The sequence below is a fragment of the Coloeus monedula genome (assembly GCF_965178545.1).
Source record: "Coloeus monedula genome assembly, chromosome: 3".
Taxonomy (NCBI): domain Eukaryota; kingdom Metazoa; phylum Chordata; class Aves; order Passeriformes; family Corvidae; genus Coloeus; species Coloeus monedula.
This window is the reverse complement of record NC_138783.1, coordinates 35,714,253-35,739,728: the sequence shown is the minus strand read 5'-3', so window position 1 is coordinate 35,739,728 and position 25,476 is coordinate 35,714,253. Positions and strand designations below refer to the sequence as shown.

General features: G+C 37.5%; 1 protein-coding gene across 1 annotated transcript in view; it reads right to left on the bottom strand.

Moving 5' to 3' along the window:
- TMEM135 (transmembrane protein 135) overlaps nt 1–25,476 on the bottom strand; it is a 160,862-nt gene that overhangs the window by 102,066 nt on the left and 33,320 nt on the right. The window contains exon 4 of the mRNA XM_082278441.1: nt 23,838–23,871. Coding sequence (XP_082134567.1) covers nt 23,838–23,871 — 34 coding nt within the window. The remainder of the gene's footprint in view (nt 1–23,837; nt 23,872–25,476) is intronic.

Sequence of the window (25,476 nt, the reverse complement as noted above, 5' to 3'; positions counted from 1 at the left end):
TATCGCAAGACCAATCTCAGGAGGAAGCCACACTTCTCCTTCACATACACTATCAGAAGGGCCATGTCTCAACACTAAGGCTGTTGACAGAGGCCATGCTGCAGTTGTACTCCACAAGCCTTGCTTTTAAATAAATCAAGGTTTGAAGTAACACCCACCCACAATCATTAAAGCGTTGTGCACATGTACAACAGCAAAAAGTAGTAAAATCTGTCAAATCTGCTTGAACAAAAGGTATGAGAACTCACCACACCTAATTTTGTAGCTTAGGAATTCTAAATTTACAAATCTGCAGTATTTAGCCATGTACCGCGTAAGTCTAAAACACTTCACTTCTGCTTCTCTGTCATGCCAGATGGATACTCCTCCTTCTTGCTCTTGAATGTTTTCCACTAAGTGAAGGTAGCTGGCCTGACCCTGAAATGGATGAATTACTACATCCAGCCCAGTTGCAGGACCAGAGGACAAACAACAAATGTCAAAGCAGAAGAAAGCACCTCTAGCAAGCTGAACTAGTAAAATGCCCTTAAAAAACAAGGCATGAGTCAGACTCGGACTCAAGCCACCTGAAATGAAGTTGGATAAAACCTTCATGTCCTGAAACACATTAGATACAGAGAGGCTTTCAGTCAGAATTGCTTGATGACATTGCAGTCACCAAAATTACTGCAGTGAATTGACTTCAGTACTATGCAATATTCTTGCCTGGCATACAGTGATTTGGTAATTGCTGCCAACTAACTTTGTCATCCTAACAATTATTGGGCATGGTTTTGTATAGGGAAAAAAGTGTAGCCTACTCTAATTCAAGAAATATGGGACTTGATTTCTACTTTCATGTATGGGTTGTCTCAGGGGATATAAGACTTTCATCAAAATTCAGATGGTTGCTCGACAGTAGTAAAAGGAGGAAATGAAACTACATGGCAATCAATGCTGGGTCTGTAAAACCCCTCTCCTTCTTTCTCTAAAACTTGGGAGGCAAATCACAAGGAAACACAATGAGATTATTGGTAAAACGAGTGGAGTGCACACAGGAAGGCCAGATTCTAGCTTTTGTTTTTCTTATCTGACATCAGGCAAGACAACTGAAACACAGAGGATTCTTCTGTAACTAGGTAGTGTGGTCTTCTTTCCCAAGGGTGGGAGACCCTCAATCAAGAGATCCTAAAAATCCACTCCTGATGGTACTACCATGGCAATTCCTCATCCAAAAGAGGAAAAATACTTTTCACTTACCTCCCAAAAGTCATAAAGAATATTGACTTAGTTATTTCCATACATTGCCTTGAGAACATACAGAACAATTCCAATTCCAATGTGGTAAAGAAATGTAACCCAAGAAATTTGGAAGCAGTCAAGGACAAATGCCTCAGCTTTCTAACACTGAATCAAACAAGTTATTGAATACTTTTTGAACACCATCCAAATAAATAATTCTATTATTCTACTTCTCATGCAAAAAATGGTTACCATATTTGCCACTTAGAGTTAACTCATGAGAATAAAAAAAAAGAAAAGAGACTGTGAAGTATTTAGAGACTGCAGCTGAGAAGCATCCGAGAAAAGCCAATGGAGGAACTGATAACCTGTATTTTACAGAAGTTTTAAACACACCAATAGTTACAGTTATGAAACTGAGCAGCTGCTAATCTGCAAGACATCTATAATCTTTTATTGGCAATGAGCAATGTTCCCAAGGAAAAGACAGTGATTGCACAGTTAAAGGCCACTGATTCAGATCACACAGGAGCCACTACCAGTACATCTACTGATAGATTTACCAAATTCAGAAACTGCAGCATGGCCCTAAGCTACTCCAAGTGATGTAGAGCTGTATCACAACAATGGAAAGGTAATGAGGAGATGGCTTAAATTTCAATTCAAATATAGTTCAAAGTCTTGCTTGCTTCCTACCTCAGGGATAGACAAACAGAATCCCTTCACCAGACCAGTTTATTCACTCTACATTTACCTATTCTCTTTATTTAAAAAATATAATGAACTTAAAAAAACTATAGAGAGTTTAAAATTTACAGCAAACACTTTAACCAAGTACAAAATAACAAGAGAGAGGATCTTTTACCGGGAACAAAACGTACAGTTACTCCTGGCAAGGTTTAATGGTACTAAATACGTGTAGTGGGTCTGTTCTATAAACTGCACTGGATTGCATGGATAGGCATGTTCATTTAACCACCCTGTACATTAGCACAGCCAAATAACAGCTCATGCTTCTTGAGGGAAAAGTACATAAATTACAACAAGTACACAATTACAGAACAAGGAATTATCTAAGGAATGTAGCAATGCTGAAAACAATTTAGAAACCACAGCAGATAATCAACTGACCTTAAAACACACTGTGCTCCCCATCAAATGAGCAAATTAATCCCAATAAGTGTAAAAACCTCTAACAAAAACATAAATCAGACACTTTCAGTTGGGCTAGCTCTTCAGAAAGCTTTCAAAACATGGCTGAAAAAAGGATGCTTCTGTTTTGCAAACATTTAAGAGTAGCTAGCAACATGATAAGTTAAACTACCATATATCAGGTCAGGTCTTCACTACAAGTTCTTCCCTCTCATCTATCAGATGTTTAAAGTCTCACCTCTTCACTGACAGAATGTACAGAAAAAAACCCCTGGTGTTAAAATGGATGGGCTTCATTGGCATTTAAATGACCTGCATAATCAAAACATCAGAAGAACTGTCAGCATGAACTGTCAACACTAAGATGCTCCTCCAAGACAGCTCTGTTCCAGGCTTATGTTTACACAAGCATCTATACAGGATCACTTTCTGGTAGCAGCCAACTCCTTCACTCAGCAGAAAGACAGAAGGATGAATTACCATTTTACAAAAGCATATGAATAAAACAGCTTCAACTAAAGCAGTGAGGTGTGGATTTGTTGTGTCAAATACAGGTCTTACAGAAGTCGGTAGCCAACACTCATCTTTGTTAGGTCTGGATTTAAATGCGCAGTAGGTGTTCAAAAATAAGATATCAGCCAGAAGCATCCAAAAAAGGTTAATGGGAAAGGTTTGTCATCAAGCTGAAAGAGGGCTATCATCAAACTAGCTACTAATGGCTAAAATCATAATGGCTAGTACAGGCTGCAAGTAAATCCTATTCCAAAAATTGATCCATAGCCTTCATAACTAATAAAGGCTCTCTATGGCAGCAGTCAGAATAATTTAAAATAAAACATAAAATGTCACCTCCTTTTTCAGGAGGGAAGTGTGTGTATGTTTGTAGAAAGGGCTGAAGAGTCTTTCTCAATCCTTTCCTATGCACCAAGGTCTCATTTCCAGAATATACTACAGATGGGAGGCGGAGCAATGCACGGTCATAAACAGCCAGACCCCATTACAGGTTCCAAAAGGCAAGTGCCACAGAAACATGGAGAAGTGACTCAGGATTAGGCTTCAGAAATTGCTGGAGTCTCTGTGGCTGGCACCCACAGAGCCAGAAACGCAGAATGAATGGATCCCTCAGTGGTTTATAGTAATTAGGCACATTTCTGAAACTGGTGCTGCGATTGCTTCATCCGCACTAATTGAGCACAATGCAAAGCAGTGCTCTGAAATGCCAAATGGCACATTTAACAGCCTTATAAAGGAGCCAGGAATACAGATTCCTTCTTTTTTTTCTTAATAAATAAAAAAAAAGCACTGGCCTAACTTGTCACAGTACAATACAGAGAGCTGGAAAGTGTCCAAAATTGCTCCGTAAGTGTTGTTTTATTAGCCTGAGACTGTTAATAAATATATTGTAAACGAACTCATACTTGCTTGGGTGAATATAAAGAAAGAATTGTATCACTATTCTTACAATGTTTGCAATTTACTCTAGTTCTTCACTTTTTTTATCCTAGTTACACTGTTTCTATGCTAGTTTACCGTAGCAACTGACATTTATTTGGGCCATAAATTACTCTAATGCAGTGTAGTGCTCCTTCATAAATTTTACTAACACAGCACTTACAGAACATAGACTTGTATTAATTAAACCCATGCCTACACAAATCTAACATTTCCTTTTAACGTTTTTACTTACTGCTAATTCTGGAAAACATACAGAAGGACAAAGGCTTTCTCTTCCCTTTCACCAGGTGTGGTTTTTAAGTTTAAATATACATATAAATGTGGGGGTTTGAATGTGTATCTTATTCCCAGTGTGTCACAGCTGATAACTCACAATCTCTAAGAGGAAAAATACTGTCTTCCAAGAACTTGGCATACCGAGCTACAAATTGGATCCTTTCATTAAGAGAAACTTAATTAACTCTTAGCAATTTCCACTTTTGACTTTGCCACTGCAGGACTTTCATTACTTGTCAGAAACAGCTTTAGGCATTTCTAACCCTAGATGTTAAAAACCTTTCAAGATTAAAATTTGAGACCCGTAATAGAAGTTTGAGAAATCTGAAAAAAGGCTTGTTCCTATAGAAACAAAAAAAGGTTTGAGGTACATATTGATAAGATAGGTACAGTAAATACTAAGGTAAGTTTGGTTTAGTAATGTTTTTCATGCCCAAGTTTAATTTTAAAATGGAAAAAACAAAGGTAGTGTTATACAATACCAGCATAAGAATATTCAACAAATATACTGAATAAACACAGCAATAGCAGTAGAGCCCACTACAGTACAGGAAGACACATATGACATATATATGACAATTGTGGAATACGCACTTAGATGCTACTTAGCCACACTGTGTCCTGTTTACAAATATTTGAAAAAGTGATGTATTTTGTACAGAAAATACATCATACCAAATCATAAGCAGAACAACATGAGGTGCTACGCACCCTGCCCTGGGCTCCTGCCTCCCTCAGGCAAAGCCCCTGGGCTCCTGACACACTTGAGGTGAGCACCAAAGCCATCCCATCACTGACCCATACCCAAGACCTCACGGAATGTCTACAACCACAAAGCACTCAGACAGACTGCCCTGTGTAAACCAGCATCTGCTGTACTGGAAGTAGAGCATGAAACCCCAGGTTTTGTGTTTTAGCCTGCTCTGGTCACTCACCACGAGAGCAGGGGCAGGTCTGTGTGCCCCCAGCTGCACACACACACCAATCCCACACCAGACAGCAGGAAGCATTGCTCCCAGGCACACATAAACTCTACACAGGCATTTAATCCAACATGACATATTTGTGAACAATTTAAGTTAACACAGCAGCACTTACGCCACAGTAAAACCTTAGAGATACGATAAATAATTTACAAGAGCAGTGCAGTCACCACCAGTTTGTTTTCTCAGTGGTCTTTATTAAACCAAATCACTGGGATTAAAGCTACTACAACAAAAACTGGAGACAGACATGAGTGGGTTGACAACTTTTCTGTTTGTTTAAGCCGCCTTACTGAGAAGACTCGAGTTAAATATTACCAGAAATAAATTTGTCACAATACAATTTTAATTCTCAAATATCTGGAACCAATTAACTTTGGGAAAGTTTCAAAAGGGCCACCCGGTAATAAACACAAAATCATTTGTGTCTGCTGTCTTGTTTGTGATAATTTTTTTTATTGCTACCTCAGTTTCAAATGTCAGAGTAATGACTTCCACATTCCGATAAAAATGTGAATTGAATCCATATGGAAAAGATGCTCAAGCCCATCAAAATCAAAAGAACTCCCTTATTTCTAAGTTCTTATACAAAGAAGTTTATAGTGCCTAACGTTTTCACCATTCTCAATTAAAATCAGGAAACTTTTAATACTATTACCAAAGAATCAGATATGTCATGGAAAGATGTATCTATTACTTAAGGGAAACGTTAACATAATGTATTTTATTTAAGTCTCTCGCTAAAATTAGCATTTAACCTTTTGAAAGATGTAGCAGCCCTAATTGCCAGATGATTCCATTTCACGTTAACATTATTTAGGAAATGCATATTATTATGATTAAAAAAATGTTCCATACTTTCAGACATTTACATCAAAAATAAATATGCATATACAGCATATTTATCTTCCCACTGAAAAGTAACCTGAGGAAATTGCCAAGATTCAAAAGCACCATAAAAGAAGCTATCTCCTCCTTTCTTCAGTCACAAAGTCAACATCCTTTCCATCCTTCCAGCCTGAAAAAAGAAATACCCCTCCAGAAGGTTTGTTTCTCACTAGATAATGGAGAATAAACAGAGTTACAGGCAGAACTCACAATTGTATATACAGCTCTCTAAAACCATCCAGTATTTCTCTATATTTCTTCTTGAAAAATATCACCCCTGCCTATATTTTCTATGACAAATAAGGAGTCCAAGTGCTTTTAAACTAGTGAGGTGGGAAGGGGAAGAGATCTGCTTTATTTGACAAAGTAAAACAAAACTATGGAATCAATGTTATAGAAGTCTTATTAATCATACCGCTAAAAACTCCCCGATGTCCATCCACTGGAACAGAGACTCCCACATTTGTCAGGGACACAAGCTCAGCCGAAGAGAGTACTTTCCCCATTCGTATACACTAACAGAGGATTTGGTAAGATAAGCTACATCCCCCCAAGCATGCACCATCTCTGTGTAACTGGGTGCTAGCAACAGACACACACAGTTTGTCCAGGGATTCCACCACATACGCTCCAAAGTACCAAAAGCCATGTGGCTTCCCCGCATTTTCTTTAGTGCCTGTTTTGCCTGGGTTTTTTTATGTAAGGTAAGAAGAATTAAGAATTAAGCATAGAGAGAAAATCCTGCTTATGTATGCTCAATTAATTATTCGATGGATAGCTAGGATAATGAAAAATAAATATGCAGGTAAGAGCCTACACACCACGAGGCAGGGGGAAGGGGAGAGATGTGCTTCAGCAAGCTCTGCAATGGACTCCTGGAGGTCCAGCAGGTCACCCAGCTAACAGTGGTAATCGTTCCTCAGCTTACACAGATGGCAAAATGCCTTCCTGCTGCTGGAGCTGAACTGGCAAGAGGAGCAAGACTTGCCTCTCCAGATGTAGATATATAAAGTCTTTGAATTCCCACTCCACAGGCCGAAGGAGAAATACCTGCATTAGACCCCAGAGCATAGAAGGGGCCATACCAGAAGAGGTCCACAACACCGCCACCTCAATTCCTGGTTTTGAAAAACCACCAGCAACAAGTGCCTGAAAAATACTTTTCTCTGCTATACTGAAGCAAATTCCAGGGCACAGCTGCAAGAACAACATATAGGATCTCCACATTTGATTGCCTTCATGTATTATTTTTCCCACAATTTCTCTTGCAGCCCACGAGAAAGCTTTTGGCATCCTAATTGTCCGGTGTAGCTTTGCATGTGCGTGCCTCAGTTTATTTTGAACTGCTAACAATTTTCTTTGGCATCCCTTCATTCCAGCATTACAAGTAAATAATTCATCACAAATCCTGCTCTTCATACAAACACAATTTTACATTACTTGTCTCCTACTTATTCTCCCCCAGGCCAGGTTTACCAAATTTAGCTCCTCCACTTACACATGTTCTTCAACACCCTTGCATCTTTATTTTTCCACGAGGTACTTTCCCTATTTCTATTACACTTTAAAGAGGACCAGAACTGCAGACAGCAGTAAACCTGTCAGCGCACTCATGATTTACATAGTGGCATGATAATGATTTTTCAGTTTTATCCTCTACTCCTTTCCCAATCACCCTTAATATTAAATTGAAGGGAGTAGGGGAAATGGGGGTGTTTAATAGCTACAAAATGTGGAACTGACATTTTCCTCATATTTTCAACTTCTTAAGTGAAAAAATCATATTCCAACACTGTATATATAAAAGAGGAGTTTTCTCCCCACATGCATTGCATTACTGCCACTTCATCAATGGAACAGTGTCATGAGGCTTCTGAAAACTTTAGAACCAGCTCTCATTTTTACAATCTTAGACAAACTATAAATAGCAAAAACTTGTCTTCCCAGTTTCCTCTTTCCCAGAGGGTTTATGACAATGACAATAGGTGCTCTTCCCCATAGTTTAGCCATATCTGCATGAACCTCACTTTTACAGTGCCAATCTAAAATTCTGTGGCTGAATTTGAAGAACAAAAAATGGAGCTAGTGAACACGGATGTATAAAAATTATTAATATGAAGAAATTAAAGAAATACAAGATTCTGTGCTTCTAAGTTCATCATAAAGATATATACAATTTCTGAGTTTTCTACCTGCAGGACAGGAATATTTTATCAATTTTTTAATCAAACAATCTTGGTATTCTCTTTGTGAATTACTGCCCTTTTTCTGACCAATTTATTTTTCCAGTTTTCTTCTGATGACACATCTTACGAGTCTTTAAACTTTCCAGATTGCTTTATAAAAGGAAAATCTATCCATATTAAAAATTCCTAAATGCTGGGGTTTTTTAAATAAAAGTCCCAAGTTTTTAAGATAAGCACACAAAGTACAATATGCTTTACCCTTTTCCTTTTTTCTCATCTTCAATTTTCTTCCTTAGCCATTACATAATACGTTGGAAAATTCACAGGCTTCTGTTTCTGCTTGTTTTCACTTTTCTGTCACCTATGCCACTGCTGACCAATCCAGCAACAAAGGGAGTCAACTACCAGCTTTGCTCAGTGACAACTGGTACAAAAGAGCAGCTCACCTTCTCTCATTGTAGCCTCACCACCTCCAGCAGTGTCCAGAAGCTCATAATATATTTACAGCAGTCTGCATCTTGTTGGGAGTTGCAGATGGTTGTAAACAACTAAGCTGCTATTTAAGACTTGAATGCTGATCTCAAGGATCATCATTCATGATTATCTAAACATTCATAAATCTAATTTCAATAACCAGGCTAAAAATGCCTCATGAGAAAATAAAATGGCACAGAAGCTGTCAGAGTTAATGTGTTTTAGTGAGATGAACTTCTTCTCATTGTTTTATTAATCTAATACATATTGGGTGATTATTTAAAAATATTCCAGGAGCTTCCTCAAAATTCAGTATTAACACTGTTACCAAACCTGCCAAGTATTTTTTCTCCAAATCACCTGTTCAAGTGACCTGTAAACTCCTGGTATACCCATAAAAGTTTAATGGGTTTTATAGGTAATGCAAATATACTCTGCAAACTTGCTTTCATTAACAAAAAAAGACCTCTAATCAGGGAGACTTCCTATTTATCTTATTTGAGCAACAGGTAAGTACCATTGAAGTAACAGGTTAATTAATTCTCTGCATTTGAAATTACAAGTCCAAATTTAAAGCAATGTTTTGAACACTGCTACAAGATAAATACTGTGCAACTGAGTACGTAACAACAACGACCATAGACCAGTGGAGAATTACTACATTTGCAAATTTTTGCAAATACTTCAATACAGTGCACTGAAGTCAGTGCAGAAGATTTGGCAGGTTGAAAAAAGTGAAAAGAACAACATCTGTACTACAGCTAAAAAAAGATACATGGTATTATGACTTAATTTAGATATGCCTATAGTGTGAGATCCACATGTACAATGAGCTCAGTTGGTCAGAACATGGTGCTAAAAACATCAAGGCTGTGAGCTGAATCCCTGTATGGGCAATTCACTGAAGGGTTGGACCCTATGATCCTTGTGGGTCCCCTCCAACTCAGAGCATTCTGTGAATCTGTGAATCTGTTGATGATTTTGCACACAAGATAACCCACAAACTGAAAAAATATGTTAAAAATACAAACATTACCATAAACTACCAGTTTTGTTTCTTAGAATATTGCAAAACGCCAACTTGCTCATTTTCTTCATTTTAGTGCCTAATAGTTTGTTTGATCTTACATAATCAGTAAGTTCCAAGTAATCAATCATCTACTTTTGCTGAAGGTCACGATGCTTACCAACAGACTGTTATGCTGGCCCTTCCTCTTAACCCAGTGGTGAAATTCCTGTAGCTGGAGTTTTCTAATACTGCTCCACACACCACCTTTGTATTTTCAATTCACTGCACAGGTTTAAGGTTTTCCATACCCCTGACCTGTGTCTGAGGCTTCCTTCCAACCCCCTCTAACATGAGTGAATACTGTTTAACACAACTCAATCTGACTTTGCTTTGAGCTACTGCTCAAACTACAGACTGCAGTAACTCCATTCAGTAAAGTTCCAAATATAATCCAAATATAATCCTTCTGGCTTGGCACACATTCTTTGAGTCTCTACATGCAGAATACACAGGCTACATTACACATAAGCTGGAATTCTGAGAGAAAAATTACCTATTTGTGCCCATTAGTGCCCTTTCTTAGCAAATCAGTAAGAAGCCTTATTCTAAAATTTGTCAAAACAGAAACATCTTCAACTTCTGGTTCATCCAGATTCATAAATGCCATACAAGCAGGCAGTCAGGCAATCCAGTAGAAAACCTATAGAGATTTGCTCTTGGGAAGAGGGGGGAGGTGTCCAAGAGCTTCATTGTTTATGACCATGGCGAAGTTCTCCAACAAGGTTATTTACATCAGTGAATTCTCATTACATCTTGCTTTGCCTAAGGCCACTGACTTAGTGTGATTTGCAAGCATTAGCAAACAATGCCCATATTCAAGTTCAGTGTATCCATTTTGACACAAAATGGTTGATATTGTGCACAGGGTCCTGGCTCAGGACTCAAGGGGCCAGTTTGCACAGCTTAACATGCTCAGGAACCTGGTTCAGCTTCCAGCAGTCTTAATTAGGCCCAGAATAAGTAAGAGACATGGTGAATATCGGGGTTTAAATGTAAAGCGAAAGGGTTATTCATGAAGTCATTTCTTGCACAGCAGATAATTGCAGTGCGTTAGAAGAACTGTTGTCACCAAAAACAACTTTATATTTTTTATCTGGGATAATGACCATAATTTGTAAAGCTCCTGCTAATTAATAAAAACAGAAAGAGAAAAATAGAAACAAAGACAGCACATGCATGTATGTACGTATGTGTGTGTGTGTCAGGAAGCAGGGAAGGTTTTTGTACTTCTTTGACAAAAACATTCCTATACAAGCATCTAAAGAATTTTAAATTTGCAAATATTCAAAACAAATACAATTGTTTATAAAGTATTTATAAGCAGCTAGTAGGGCAGGAGCTTACACATACAAAAAGTGTGTATTTCCAATCCAACAGTCATACAATCCACTCTTTGAAAATTTTTGTAATGTGACTGATATTTAAAGACCCTTTTTTCAACATACTGATCTGCAAAACACATCAAATTATGTAAGTTAAATGTTCCAAATAGAATTTTGTCTCAGAAATTGTACCAGCAAATTTGAGTAAGAGTGAAGCCAACAGTTACTTTATCCAAGGTTACTGACACGAATGATTTTATATAAACCACAACTTTTCAAGATTAAGAAATTTGCAACTGAAAAATAGTATAATCACTAACACTTTAAAATATCCAAAGGTGACAATTTATTAAGTTTGATTTTGGAGGAGTGTTAAGCAAATTCAGGACACTTTAAATTAAGTTATTGACTTTCTATGAATTTTAAATCTAATACATCTTAATGAAACCAATACCTGTAATTTTTTTAACCCAAACTATGGTAGGTACACAAAATTCAGAAACATGTGAAACACTGGCATATATGCCAGTTTATTGAATGTTCTGTCAACATAAACCAGGTATTAAATAGAGAAACTTATGTTCTTAAACAGATGGCATTCAGCCCCTCTTTCTGATTCCCACTTCAGATCATTCTTCTCCCTAGAAATACTGAACAGGGCATTTCCATTTCCAGACTTATTTCAGTTGAGTCTGCAAAAATCTCCTGCAGTCTTCAAGATCTGAGGAGAGCAGCAGCTATTGAGGCACCCCACTGCAGCTGAGCTGACAGGGAAAGGTTACTGAACCAGAAGGAAACTCCTTAAAGAATCACACTACTCACATTACAAAAACATTAATATATTAGTTCATATGGAAGTGACCACGAGATCAATCTCAAACGATGCAGTTCCTTGGAAATAGCCCTATTCAGCAGAATGCTGTAGTAAGTAAGACATGCTAAGTGATGCACTACTGAAATTTCCATAGTCACTAATTGTCTGATTTACTGATCCATTGTGTGGAAAGGGTAGAAAAGAGAGAGAAGCAGATTCAGAAAGTGTTCTACTGTCACACTCATCGCTGGATTTTCCTTTAAAAATGCTATGAAAGTCACTTTGTCTTCCAAAGACAGAACCAGTCTTAAAGACAGGACACTAGCTGGCAAGTTTCGCACCTGAACAGGACTCAAACCTAGACAAAAATCTGCCTTATGAAAACCAGTCAGATGTAGATAAAATAAATCTTATTCTTTCTTTAACTTTCCTCACATTTAAAAAATGAAGATTGATACTTTAGAATTACTTCCTTCTGCTTTACCAAGAAATTCTACATTTTCTTTACCAATGTTTCCTTGTTAGAGCTCAGCTTCGAGGATGGATTTTTTCTATTTTCCAACACCAATATGGTTTTCAAGCTGACCTGTCTTCCATCCAGACTGACATTTACAAGCTGTGCTAGAAGCTGTCCTCCTCCACTTTTCTAACCTTATTAGAGGCATAAGGAGCATATCACAAAGACAAGATTTCAAATGAACCACCTCCCCCTGAATGCCAAACCAGTGACTGTTTAAACAACCAAAAAACTTAGTCTCAGCATTGTTTAAAAATCGACATATCCTGTAACAGCATCATTTAAAGAACTTTAGCAGCCACGTGTTAACATTTGCCATACACCAGCACATCTATTATATCTGACTATAAACATAACCAAAAACATTTACTCTTTCACAAAAAGACTTTTAAAACCATTTTATACATAGCATGAGAAACACTTTTTAACAGAAAATACTTCAACATGCAGAAGTTAAAATAAGAATGTTATTTCAGATTGTATGTGCAAAGGTGCAGTTTTTGTTTTGCATCACAGAAACAGTGAAAACGGAGACGCTAACTGCAATATTTTTGAAAACAACTCGTTTTTGTACAAAAAAATGCTTGTTGTAATTTTTAGTCCAAACTGGTTTTGCTCCAAAACTTTCTGTGGAACTCTGTTTAAGGAATTCAAATGCACAACTGACTTTTATTTTGACAGCTCAGAGTTTCAAAAGGAGCAGAATAATTTCTGGGCTGAAATTGCTGCTCTGTTTAATTATCATTATCCTATAAATGACGTCAGGAACAGTATCAGACTAGAACTGGCACTAATATACTACAGGTGGATAAAGGCAATTAAAACATGAAGGATTTAATTTCAACTGAAACATATGGAGCACAGAAAATAATAATTAAATGTAATATATAGTTAATCAGAAAGAATGTCTGCTCGTTCCACTGGCCAGTTCTATGGCAAGATTAACGCTCTGTTTAAAAAAAAAACAAATCACAAACCAGCAGAATAAAGTTAAACTTTGCACACTGTTGTTTTCATAGAAACATCTTCATTCTGCATATTTTGAACACAGAAACGAAGATTCCTTCTTCTACAAAATGAAATCAGTACTCCAGGACTAGTTTACGTAATACTTAAACCATCTGAGAAGCCATCAAGAAGCAGTCTGTCAACAACTCTCATCAACACAGTAACTGAACAATTTTAAGTAGGACTGCCGAAACCTCAAAAAATAAAGATTCCACAATTCTATACATTACCATTTTTGTTACAAGGCAGTAGAGAGACAGAGTGGATGTTTACAGATTTAGCCAATGCACTCAGTTAGCAGCTCTGCTGATCCACCAACCTCTGTACCTTTGACTACACACAAACACCTTTACCCCATTTCCTTTGTGCTCCAACAAGAGGAAGCTGCATAAAGTTTAGTGTGTTCTTGGTAAATCTGGTACCTGACACTAGGTCATTACAACTGTTCCCCAAAACAGGTCCCCATTAGGAGCTTGCAAAGAACCCAGTCCAAGAACTTTTCCTTTCTTTTTCATGCCTCAGCTCACCATTTGACAAAGCAGAGACATTAATAACCCTCTGCCTCAAACACACTTTTGCCATGCCCCGCTCCAATGGACTCTGATTTTCAAGGTTTAGCAGAGGACTCCAGGTTTGGGGCAGGCAGGAGTGACAAGCCTGCAGCAGCATTTCACCTGCTTCACTGAACACTCAGAGCATTCCCTCCTGCAGCAGCACCTGGATCCTGAGCATAGCTCTGAAGCAGACGGACATGTAAATGGGAAATACTGCTGGAAATGGAAAAAATCCCTCCCTTCCAAAGAAGTTTCCTTATCTACACCTTACCACGTACAGAATGAGAAAACATTAGTTTTGCATATGGTCCCAACTTTTTCAGTCCTCGGATTGCATCTTCCCCCCACTTCTCCCAGAGCAGGGCCACTTCCCCTTCTTCCCAAACCTGACTAACTTAGAAGCATGAGAGGGCAGCAGAAACTGCCAGGTAACAGCGACTGAAGCTGGAAAAAGGAGGATAATGCCTGTGCTTCTCAAAGGCCTGAGGAGGAAAACAGGACTGCCTAACAATGTGAAGATCTGACAGAAGGGAAGAAGACTGCTAAAATTGTCACGAAATAGAAAAAACAGGAGATTCTTGCTCTCACACACTTTTACCAGAAGACCTCTGAAAATCCTGTCCTCCCACCAGGAAAATCCTCAACCATCTTGAAACACTACTTGGATTTGCCCTGCTGGCAAGTCTTGAATTCCCTCTTGACCCATCTTTCTCATCTATCAAATCGTTGCCCACAGCAATTCTCATAATCAGAAACGCTACTAGAGATGGGTGTCTGGAGCTCTTCAGAATCTAAAGCTAAGCATTACTTTCATCTCTACTACTGACTAGCAAGGAGTTAACTGTAAAAGTCAACTACTTAGTGTATTTCTTACAGGAAAATCTGCATAAGCTATCAGCTGTGGCTGAGAGATAGACCTCAAAACTGATTTGTAATATTGACACTTTTGCTAATTATAGAAACTCAAATGGATAGCTATTCATTATAAAACATCATGTTAAAGGAGAATAATGATAAGTATTATATTGCGTTCCAAACGAGACACACAGGAAAGTTCAAAATGCAAAGCAGCTTTGCACAGAAAGCAAGAGACAAAGTATTAAATGTTTTCTCTAGCTCTTGCCAAAAGTCCTGCTCTGAAGTGATGGCTGAGGTTTCCTGAGGCTAAGATGTCAAAGCCAATTAGCCATGTCAATCCACAAGAATGCCAGCTGCCAGGATCTAACTTTATTACAGTATTACTTAAAAGTGAAGACATCAGCAATGTTTAAGTTCACACGACTCCTAATTTTAAAACATGCCTTCTTTAGATTTAGGGTGGGGGCAGTGACAATGACCTTAAATTTCAACCTATTAAAATCCTCACAGAGTGCCATGATTGCCCATAATTTAATTATGTAAAGCATTCTGTTAATCAAATTAGACTACATTATGCTCTATTCAAAAGAAAGTAAAACTTCAGCTTATTTCCCTCTTCATATGAATTCTATGTAATGTTTATATTTAAAAGTAGCAATTTATTTCAATAGTGCCTGTTTAAGTTGCCAGACTGCCTATCCCACAGAACATGATATGTGTAAAGTATATAGCTTACCCATTTATGGCATCTAATTCTGAATTCCAAAATGAAATTTTTGGAAAGTTTCTTGAGTATTTGTCGACTAGAATAAAGCATGTCCAAGTCTTTGATTATTTGAAAACATCTGCATTTCATTTCTAAGCAAGGAGTTTGGAAATGTTGATCTTACAATACACTTCCTTGCACAGTCACCACAATAAACTCAATCGTTTCATGAAAGGGTAAAATTTTTCTTCTGTTTAGGTGCCTATGAAACAAATCTGAACATTACTGTCAAGCAATAAAAAGCACCCATTTCTTTTGAATAGTGTCCATATTCCTCCAAACTACTCAGAAGACTGTACTTCAAGTAGTCTATATTAACTTTATTGACATCTTAATTGAAAGCTTGGCTTTTTGCTACTACTACATTTACACTGCCTTTACCACCCTAGTATACAACTGGCAGTTCTTGAACTCTTCTGTACCTCAAGGATGCTGAGAGAATGAGACAAAAGCAGACATATAACAAGGTTAAAGAACAGTTACAAGTTTTCTGAGAAGAGAAATCAAGACTTCTTCTTCTAGATTCTTATTCAAAACTGGACTTCGTTAGTTTTAATTATTCCTTGCCTGGAGTTTTTGTTTCTGCAGACACATGCCTATATACACCTAGATATACAGCAAATAAAAACCATTAGTAAGAGCTTAGAATTAATAAAAGCTATTTCTCAGCTCTCAGTTTAACCCGTCAAAGGAAAAAGAGATCAGAATGAGTGACCAGCATATTCTAGTTATGCAAATCTTTGACTCCATAAATCCTCTTTTATTATGATTTATTTCCTTCCTTTGAGATATTTCTGAAAGATAAGTTCAAAATGTAAGTGCCATCAAGTGTCCAAGAATGCTACATTTTATTGCCATTTATAGAGCATTAAGGATTGCCTACTGAAAGGACATGAAAAAAACAAACCCCATTTCTCACTCCAGCGCACTGTCTTCAAGTGTAAACTAACATGATTAGCTTTTTTCTTTGAGATTTGCCCTTTAAAATCTAAAGGATAAAAATCCATTGATCTCAGTTCTTGTTCCTGAGTTTCATAAGCCAGATTACTGTCACTGTCACCAAGTGCATCTGTGCTGCCTGACCATCCACGCTGTGACACCAGCCATATCCCAAGTGTCACTTTGAGAACAAGGGGCCGACTCTGCCTGGCTTTAAACCATGAGGCAGCGCAAAGGTGAAGGCCACATTTAAAGAACAAACGTTGCATGAGCTCCATCTGAGTATGCCCTCCATGAAATGGGAAAGATGTAAGCTCTTTGCTTTCTACCTTATTTTACCACTAAGATCCAGGCAGTAATGAAGCAGAAGCTACAGAAGATTCTCTCCTCCTAAACCCAGATGACAAAATAGGAGAAAAAAACCATCCCACAACAGGAGCCAGGACTTACCAAGGAATACCACATGACCTGATAGAAGAAGAAGCAAACAAAATCTTGACAAAATCCAATGCTACGATGTAGGCCGAAACAGTTGCAAAAATGCCACTATTAGAAGCAGGGATTCAGGACTCTCCATTGAGCTTCAAACTTGAAATGTGTTACATTAGAACTGCAGCTCCAGGGAAAACACTACTGAGTTGATTTCAATGTCTAAATTAATACCAGACAAGACTTGTTTCTTGTTGGCACTAAAATTAAAGGCTTAACTTGTGACAGAATTACAAAAATTATCAACTACAGCAAATGGCAAGACATCACCTGAGAGAGTTTGTCCATGCAAAAGCAGAAATTCTGCTGTAAGTGTGTACTTCCAACTTCTTTCCAGCCAGGACTAAATTCTGTCTTTTTTGCTCTTCCCTCACCCAGGCAGCAATGACTGGGTTCTCGATGCTTCCCTGGGGAAATCAGGATATGCTTCAGAACATCATCCCAAAATGGGGCTTTGCCCTCCACAAGGCAGGAGCACTTTACAATCCTAAGCTTCAGTTCAATGCAGCTTCCAAGAAGGAAAATCCTTCTCTCTGAGTTTTCAAATGGCATTTTCACAGAATCACAGATGTTTTGGCTGCAAAAGGCCCTTAAGATCATCAACTAACCCAGCACTGCCAAGTCCACCACTAAAGCATGTCCCTAAGTGCCACATCCACACACCTTTTAAATTCCTCCAGGGCTGGTGACTCCACCACGTTCCTGGGTAGCCTGTTCCTGAGCTTGCCAACCCTTTCTGTAAAGAATTTTTTCTTAGTATCCAATCTAAAATAAGTATCAAGGTACTTCTGCTGTTCCAACAGTAACTTTAAAAAACAAGAAAATAAAACCATTTACTATTCTAACAAAAACAGTAGCCTGGTGCTTACAGCTTTTTGGCTTGAGAGAAGGAACTAAGCAACAGTTTTACCTTAACTAGCACACTGTCAACTTAAAAGGTGACAAAACACAAGGAACAAAAGGAGAATCTGAACACCCGTAGTCAATAAATACACATTTCCTGCCAGCTGCTGCTGTAATCAAAGCCACGGTCACCCCAGAAGTGAGGTACAAGCAAGAGTGACAAAGCAATCCTGGAAAACAAGTGTTTCAAGCATTTACTTGATGCATTTTCAGTGATGAAGATTACTTCTGAAATGTTAGAAAAATAAAAAAAAATCCAATTATTCCTAACTTCACTAATATGCTAAAAGAATAGCTCAACTCTTAACATCCTGGCAGTCCTTGTATAATATTAGTACTCAGGATTACATGAAAGCACACAACAAAATTTAAATTATCTAAAAAGACAAGGAAGGAGTGGTCAAATTCATTTTACTACAACTGAAAGGTTCAAAGGATTTAAAATGTGAATTTGCTAAATGTAAATTCACCTGTCCTTCGTCATTTTGGATTGCCTCCATCTTTTGACTAAGATGAAACTGTTCCCAACGGAGAAGAAAAGGTGGCAGCTGGTCCAATTTATGAAATGTCAGTTGAGTAAGTTCAAACAGAAAACACTTTTTTGTGCTATGATGAATAAACTATGCAGCCAAATATAATGCTTTGCTGAAACAAATGAGATGTGTTAAATACCTATAACTTCACAGAATTACAAACGAAGAGACGACAATGACTTCTTTTTCACTTTAAAGGATATTTTTGAATTGGTACACAATGTTTTATAAAATGTAACAGCACTGGGTGATAAGTTCTCAGAGTTGCAAGTTATGTTAATGACAAATGATTGCACGTTACTCTAAAAACCCCACAAAGCAAAAACACCCTTCAACCTACATTATTCATAGTATCCTCCCTCATTTAATTGCATCTGGCACAAGGTATTTCTTGAGACATCTGTAACAACTCAGATACATCAGCAATTTTGTACAGAAAGCATTTGATAAGCTGGTGAGAAAAATCACTTAGGAATGCTCAGCGTCAGAGCATTTCTTGCATGCAAGTACCTTCCTTTACAATATTACCAGTTTGCCTTCAGCAAAAAGTTAAAACTACACGATCAGCAAAAGCGCAGATCAAAAGTGCCCTTCTGCTGTTGTTTCTTCTCTTGCCACAGCAAGTCTCACTCCTCTTTCTTTCATCCATCCACCTATCACCCTCACAAAGCTTGAAACAATAACAAATTTAGTGTATATGGAAAGTGATATTGGAGGGGTCTTGACATCAAATATTTGTTCTATACTGTGCCATATCTCTGCCAAGCTCGGTATCTACTTTGCTCTCTGTGTGTGCCAGATATCTGAAATGAGGCTAATAGCTTTGAGTTTTTTTAAATATTGCAGAGCATGAAGACTTTGTGATACTTTGAATCACTATGACTTCCACCCTGTAAAAAAAAAATCATACAAATATCTGGAATTAAAGTTGACTGAAGAGCACTGATACTCATTTCTCCATTAGATCCTGAGGGATTTCTTTTTGAGTCCGTGTTTCAGCATTTTTGCATGCTCCTAGACCAAATATTTCAAGCTTTAGGAGTGCAACTTACATGCAACCTTCATACTTGACTAGTAGGAATAAACAACAATATAGCCAAAATAAACCCAGATTTAGCTGGTTTATGCAACTGAAAAACAATTCAACTATGAAACCACTTGGACTACTTTAAAAGAGCCAAAAACTGTGCTCAGCTGTGTTACTTTATCACAAAGAGAAGCAGAGCACCACTCACTGGAATGCCACTGATCAACTTGTTCAGCATTTGTTTAAATAGTATCTCTTTCTCTGCGTATGAGGATCTGTCTGCAGTATTTCACAAACAGCAGATGCACTGATGACCCAACATCAGCACAGGAATAAATAAGATCCAGAATCCTCAGATTTCTGTGTAAACTTTGTCCAGATGCACTTGCTGAAAGTTTCTCCAACTTCCATTTCCAGGACACCAATAATATCATCTCTCTGTTTCTCTTTCTGGGCTCTTCCTAGAATTTTCTTAAAATTAATTAATCACTAAATTAATCCAATCCTTTCATGGCAAACCCATAATTTTCTTTATCACCTGCTCTCTGCTTTAACTAGAATAAACTATACATTTTCTCATCTTTTTTCCACTTGTTTTACCTCTAACACTCCCACACACCAATTCCTGCTATGTCAATCCAGCTCCATGTCCCTTACCACAATAAATTTTCGATTTTTACCTATAGGTTATGCTTCTCTACTTCCTTTTCTTTCTATCCTCCAAATTTATAACTTTCCACTCAGTAATGCTTTCTCTATGGCTGGGACATACCCTACACTTCTTCCTCCCATCACTCTCAAGAAACAGCCCTTTTGCATCCAGCTGCTTCACCTTATGCTTAAACTTTATATCATTTAATCCGTGACCTTCAAGAGCCTCTTATTAATACTAACATTTCCAATTTTGTAAGCAGCCCACCATACATGAGAAGTCCTAGAACAGAACAAATAAAGACTTTGATGTAGTGATGCACAGTTTGAATTACAAACATAGCATGTAGCTCAGCACATGCTAGGATAACACTGCCTCCCGTCTGGTGTAGCATTTCAGTGACAACACAGAAATTTTTCTAAAGTTTTGTTTCTCAAAAAAGCTTTCAAACCAGTCCTGGTTCAGATTAGTCTCTTCCTATCATGCATATTGAAGGCAGCCTTTGTTTGTTTTGTTTTCAACACTAGAAAAACCAAATCCTAATCCCAAAATACGGTTTCTTCAATGTAAAAGAAACAACTCAACTGTTGAGCTGTTCTCAATAAAGTATGCCTTAACTGTTTGGAAACATAAGAGCTATAGGTCGTCTTCACGGACAGTCATTAATATCATCTACTGTTCCAGATAAAAATAACTGAAAGATTACATTTCACTTTCCACCTTTTTCTGGAATCTTGGGGTTCCTTTTGATCTCAAATTATCCATGAAGGATCATCTTGTATGTTCACTACCAATGCATCTCTTATGATCCCAGAAATTTCATTACTTTAATACATGCAATCCAAAATAGAACTTGAAAGCTCCATGGTTCTGTGTGGTCCACAGCACTGATTACTACTACTCTCTTCTGGGCTATTACAGAAACTTTAGGTCTCAAAAACACACATTCAACAATGTTAGGACTTAGGCATACTAATTTACTTCTAAAAACTTCAAATGACTTCCAGGGAGAAGCTCAGAAGTTGATTTTAGATTCTGCATGTTAAAATTAAAGCTACATATGTTTCAATCTGTATGCTTATTTCTACATTCTTATATAGCTTCAATTTAGCAGCAAGCTAGTCTGAAAAAACATTTTTATTTTATTTTTCCATAGAGCATATATAGCCTAAACATCTTCTAAATATCTTCTTTTTAATCTGTCATGTTATCATGTAAGTAGCAAGGAAATGCAGCTAGGGAGTTCAGGTTCACATAAATCTATAACCACTGACTTATTTAAAATGAACCAGGACACTTATTCACATGTTTCCATTCACAAGTTTCTAGTAGCTTCAGACTAAAAAAACAATAAAAATGTCACCTTTAGAACAAGAGTCCTTAGACCCCACTGCCTTTCACGTTCTACTGCACTTCACTCACTGAAATGATAAACAGCAGCCATGCATAAAGATTTAACAAATCTTTCCCCTTTCCACTGAGCAAATTCATCTCTGACGGCAAATTGTCACATACTGCCAACAGGACAGTAGGAATAAAATTTTCTGATTTAAAAGCCCTAATCTGGCTATAAAAATTCACTGAAGCAACAGTCATGACAGTCACTTATAATAACCAACAGTAATTACAGTTACCTCCTGCCAGTTACCTGGGCGAAGGCACACATGAAGAATCCCACAAAAAGCCTTAATTTTTATTGCTCAGGCTGCAAAACACAGTGTAGCAAAATGTGGAACAAAACAAAAGAATACATTTAGTTCCATTAACATCTTAACAGGTCCTGACACGAGTTTTATAGAATGCAAGAAATGCAGGCTAATTTCACAATCTATCTGCCATCACCAACGATTAAAATGTGCCAGCTTTCAAAATGGGGCATGCTGCAATCCAAGGCTGACAGAAACAAATGTTTTAAAGGCTTAGTAAATTTGTAAGTGAATCTTATCAAAGCATATAAAGTTCTAAGACAAAGACAAGCAACACAAATAGGGAAACATTTACTGTGATTACAGGGCTTGCTAACAAGGTACGTATGACACGATCACAGGCAGTTTACAGAGCAAACCCTGGCAGCCCTGGCTTCACCAAAGATTTGCGACTAATAAGCCATTATGCTGAAGAGAATATGGATGATGAATGGCATCCATAAAATGTAACTGCATGGCTTGGCTTTTCCCTTACAACTCCATCCAACAGCAGGTGAACTGTGTGGCATTTCGGCCTTAGAGCCATGAACACAGTGATAGCTTTCTCAGATTCGGGATCCTCGGAGGTGCTGCTTTTTAAGCACACCTATTGCCCCCTTCTCTTGGAAAGTCCATTCCAAAGGAGTGATGGTATGTCCAACTAAATATCACTGTCCTCATAACCTCTATTTCTTGAATGAGAAGTTTCTACACAGTTGCCCTTCTGAATTCAAGGAAAACTTCCAAGGTTAAGATTTCCTTGCAGGAATCAAACCTTGTTCCCATGCACTACTGGGAGTCTGAACATCTAAATAATTAAATTTCAAAAGGAGAATTTGTCATCTTTTCAAATTAGATTAAAAAACTTCATAAAGAAAAGGAATCCTAAAGGACAGAGTATGAGCCATACAAGTCAAGAAGCTACAAAAGTTAAAATGGTAGGTACTTTGACAATAAAAAAGTGAAAGGCAAAAATTACTTTATTCTCTTCTGAAGTCTGTAAGTTCCCCTCATGGGTCTGTCTGTAAAGATAGAGTCTACGAATACAGAACAAGCAAAGAAACAATTTCTGCCTAAAAGAAATTGTTAAGCACCAGAATTTGAGAGAGAACTATGTAACAGGGTTGGTAAATGCATAAAGGGACTTTCCAGGATATTTACCTGCTAACACGTCATGATATCACCTCCTTCCAAAAGTTCTGCCCCCACAAAATACTCAGAATTACAAGTCATCAGCAGTGACTTTACAAGGATGGAAGAGAACATATCAATTTTATCACCCTAATCTGTGCTATGATACATTGCCTTTGTCTCACCCTTTTAGTCATTAATCTTACCATCACCATCAGAGTTCGACTCATGCATGACTCTACTGAGGCCCCAGTAAACTCTCTCAGCAGTCTGAACACAATTCTTAAGTTGTCTTCTTTTTTGTAGTTTCTGTGAGTATTTATGCAACTCAAACTGTACAAAAACTTTACATAATTCCTTTGGCAAAATAAAATCTTTCCTAAAAGAGTATGACCAAGTTAACAGAAGCATTTTATATTTGGAAGAAAGTTAATGCACAAAGCATCATTTAGACAAATGTTATTTATTTGAAGGAGAATATAAGAAATATGAGACAAAATTTAAATTGCTACAACCATGTGGTAAAAATGTTTACATGCACAACAGCTCATACAAGTTTAAGAAACTATTAATTACAAAACTGAAGTATATGGTGTTGGATTTCTCATTGCAAAATAATGATCATTTAAGTACCAGTGCCATTCTATCATGGAGAAGAAATACAAAATTACCATCTTCTTGGGGCTATGACACATGAAATTTTGAGCATAGTACAATGAACCACATTTCAGCTTCTGCTTTACAGCTCCTTCAGAAAGGCCTCTGATCACAATTTTTTCTTATGATAGTTTTAGTTACCTAATCATGCATAATTCTTAAAGAAAAATCCTGCAATGATTAAAAAAAGACAATGAATCTCAGCATCCACCAACTTTAAACAAGACATTTCAAATGGACCCTACATGTTTTTATTCTTGAAATAAAGGACTACTTACTTGATTGGCCATGTAGATTGTGAGAAGACCTCTCCTATAAACAGAAAAGATAAAACTAGTGAATGAATCAAATATTTTTTTCAGACTGAAGAAAAACAATCATTAAGAATATTTTATTAAAGAAGAGATGGAGGGTGAATCATTACCACCTTACAGAAAAATAAGTACAAACCAAAAATAGCATCTTGATAGCACAGTATCCAAAGCAGTGAGGAATTACAGGAACCAAGTTATACATAGTAACTGGCTACTCCACATGAGTCCTGAAGCTGTCACAAGGGGCAAGGCACCTTGAATTACACACAGCACTTATCACAAAATATGCTTACACATGAGCCACTAACAGAAGCATGCACACAATGACCTAAGCCTAAGTGAAACTGTAAATTTACAGCAAAATGCTTGTGTGCTAACTTCTGTTTTGTGATCAGCACTATGTAAGTCAAGGCACCTTAGCCCTTCTGCCTACAGTATCAGGAAAAGTTTTCTACTGAGACTGATGATGCACTAATCTTGGCTCAAGCCAGTTGAAAGTCACAGTGCCAACAGTGCCCTGGAACAGTGGCCACTGTCTTCTCTTCTAACCTTTATCTACTTTTTTTCCACTTCTATTTTCTGACCTGAGCCCGTAACTCACACCGCTCTTCAGGAAAAGTATAATCTTGAGCTCATGCTCTCATGTTTTTGTTTGTCCTACTGCAGCACAAGACCAAAATTCAACTCAACTACGCAGATGTGAGCTGTTCCAGCAGCTGACTGCACTTTAGGGTCCAGATGAAATAAAAATTATTTTCTGTACATCAGTCACAAGCCATCATCGCCCATAAGAAAGTGGAAGACACTACCACTGCAGGTTTGCTTTTCCCTCAATTATTCCTCCTCTTCTGCAAAGATTTTGTTAGAGTCTGTGGCCAAATATTGGAACATTCCGTTTCAGTATTTCTTACTGGACTGGTGTTCTTAATTTCTTAAGCTTACCTACCATCAGCCTTGTAGTATTTGGGATTTTTCCTATTGTACCCACTGGTCTTACATACAAAACTTGATCATTTTTGTGAAGGCACCACATGTTCAACCATTAAAGTTTCTCAATGGGGATGTGAGTTTATAACCTGAATCCATTTTTGTCTTCACGTCATTTAGGATTTTTATTATACAGCTATTACAGAAGGTAATATATAACAGAAGGTCTAACCCAGGCTTGTATGTTCCATTTTGTCATGACATTTTAAGTTTCCAAGCATTCATAGAATGTTAAGAGAGCCGTGTGTTAACAGAACATATCTTCCCATCAGTTCAGTTGAAGAAGCGAATAAAACAAAAGCACAGACAGCAGGAAATAAAGAAATCCCTATCACACAGCTCCCAAGCTTGATTCACCCAAAAAGTTTATTCAGTATTTTCTAACTCCCATGTTTACATGTCCATAACATTGTCAAATTACGCATCCAGATGAAGATTTTTCACAGCAGCCATCTAAGCTACAGGGACACATCCCACTTAGAAGTTTTACTGCTTCCACATCAGAACTGAATTTGTGGAAAGCAGTAACGCAGCATCCTGACTTCCATAAGTTTTTCTCTACTCACAAAGAAGATTCAAATTTGGCTTAAGTTCAAAACTTTAATTAGTTTTGAAC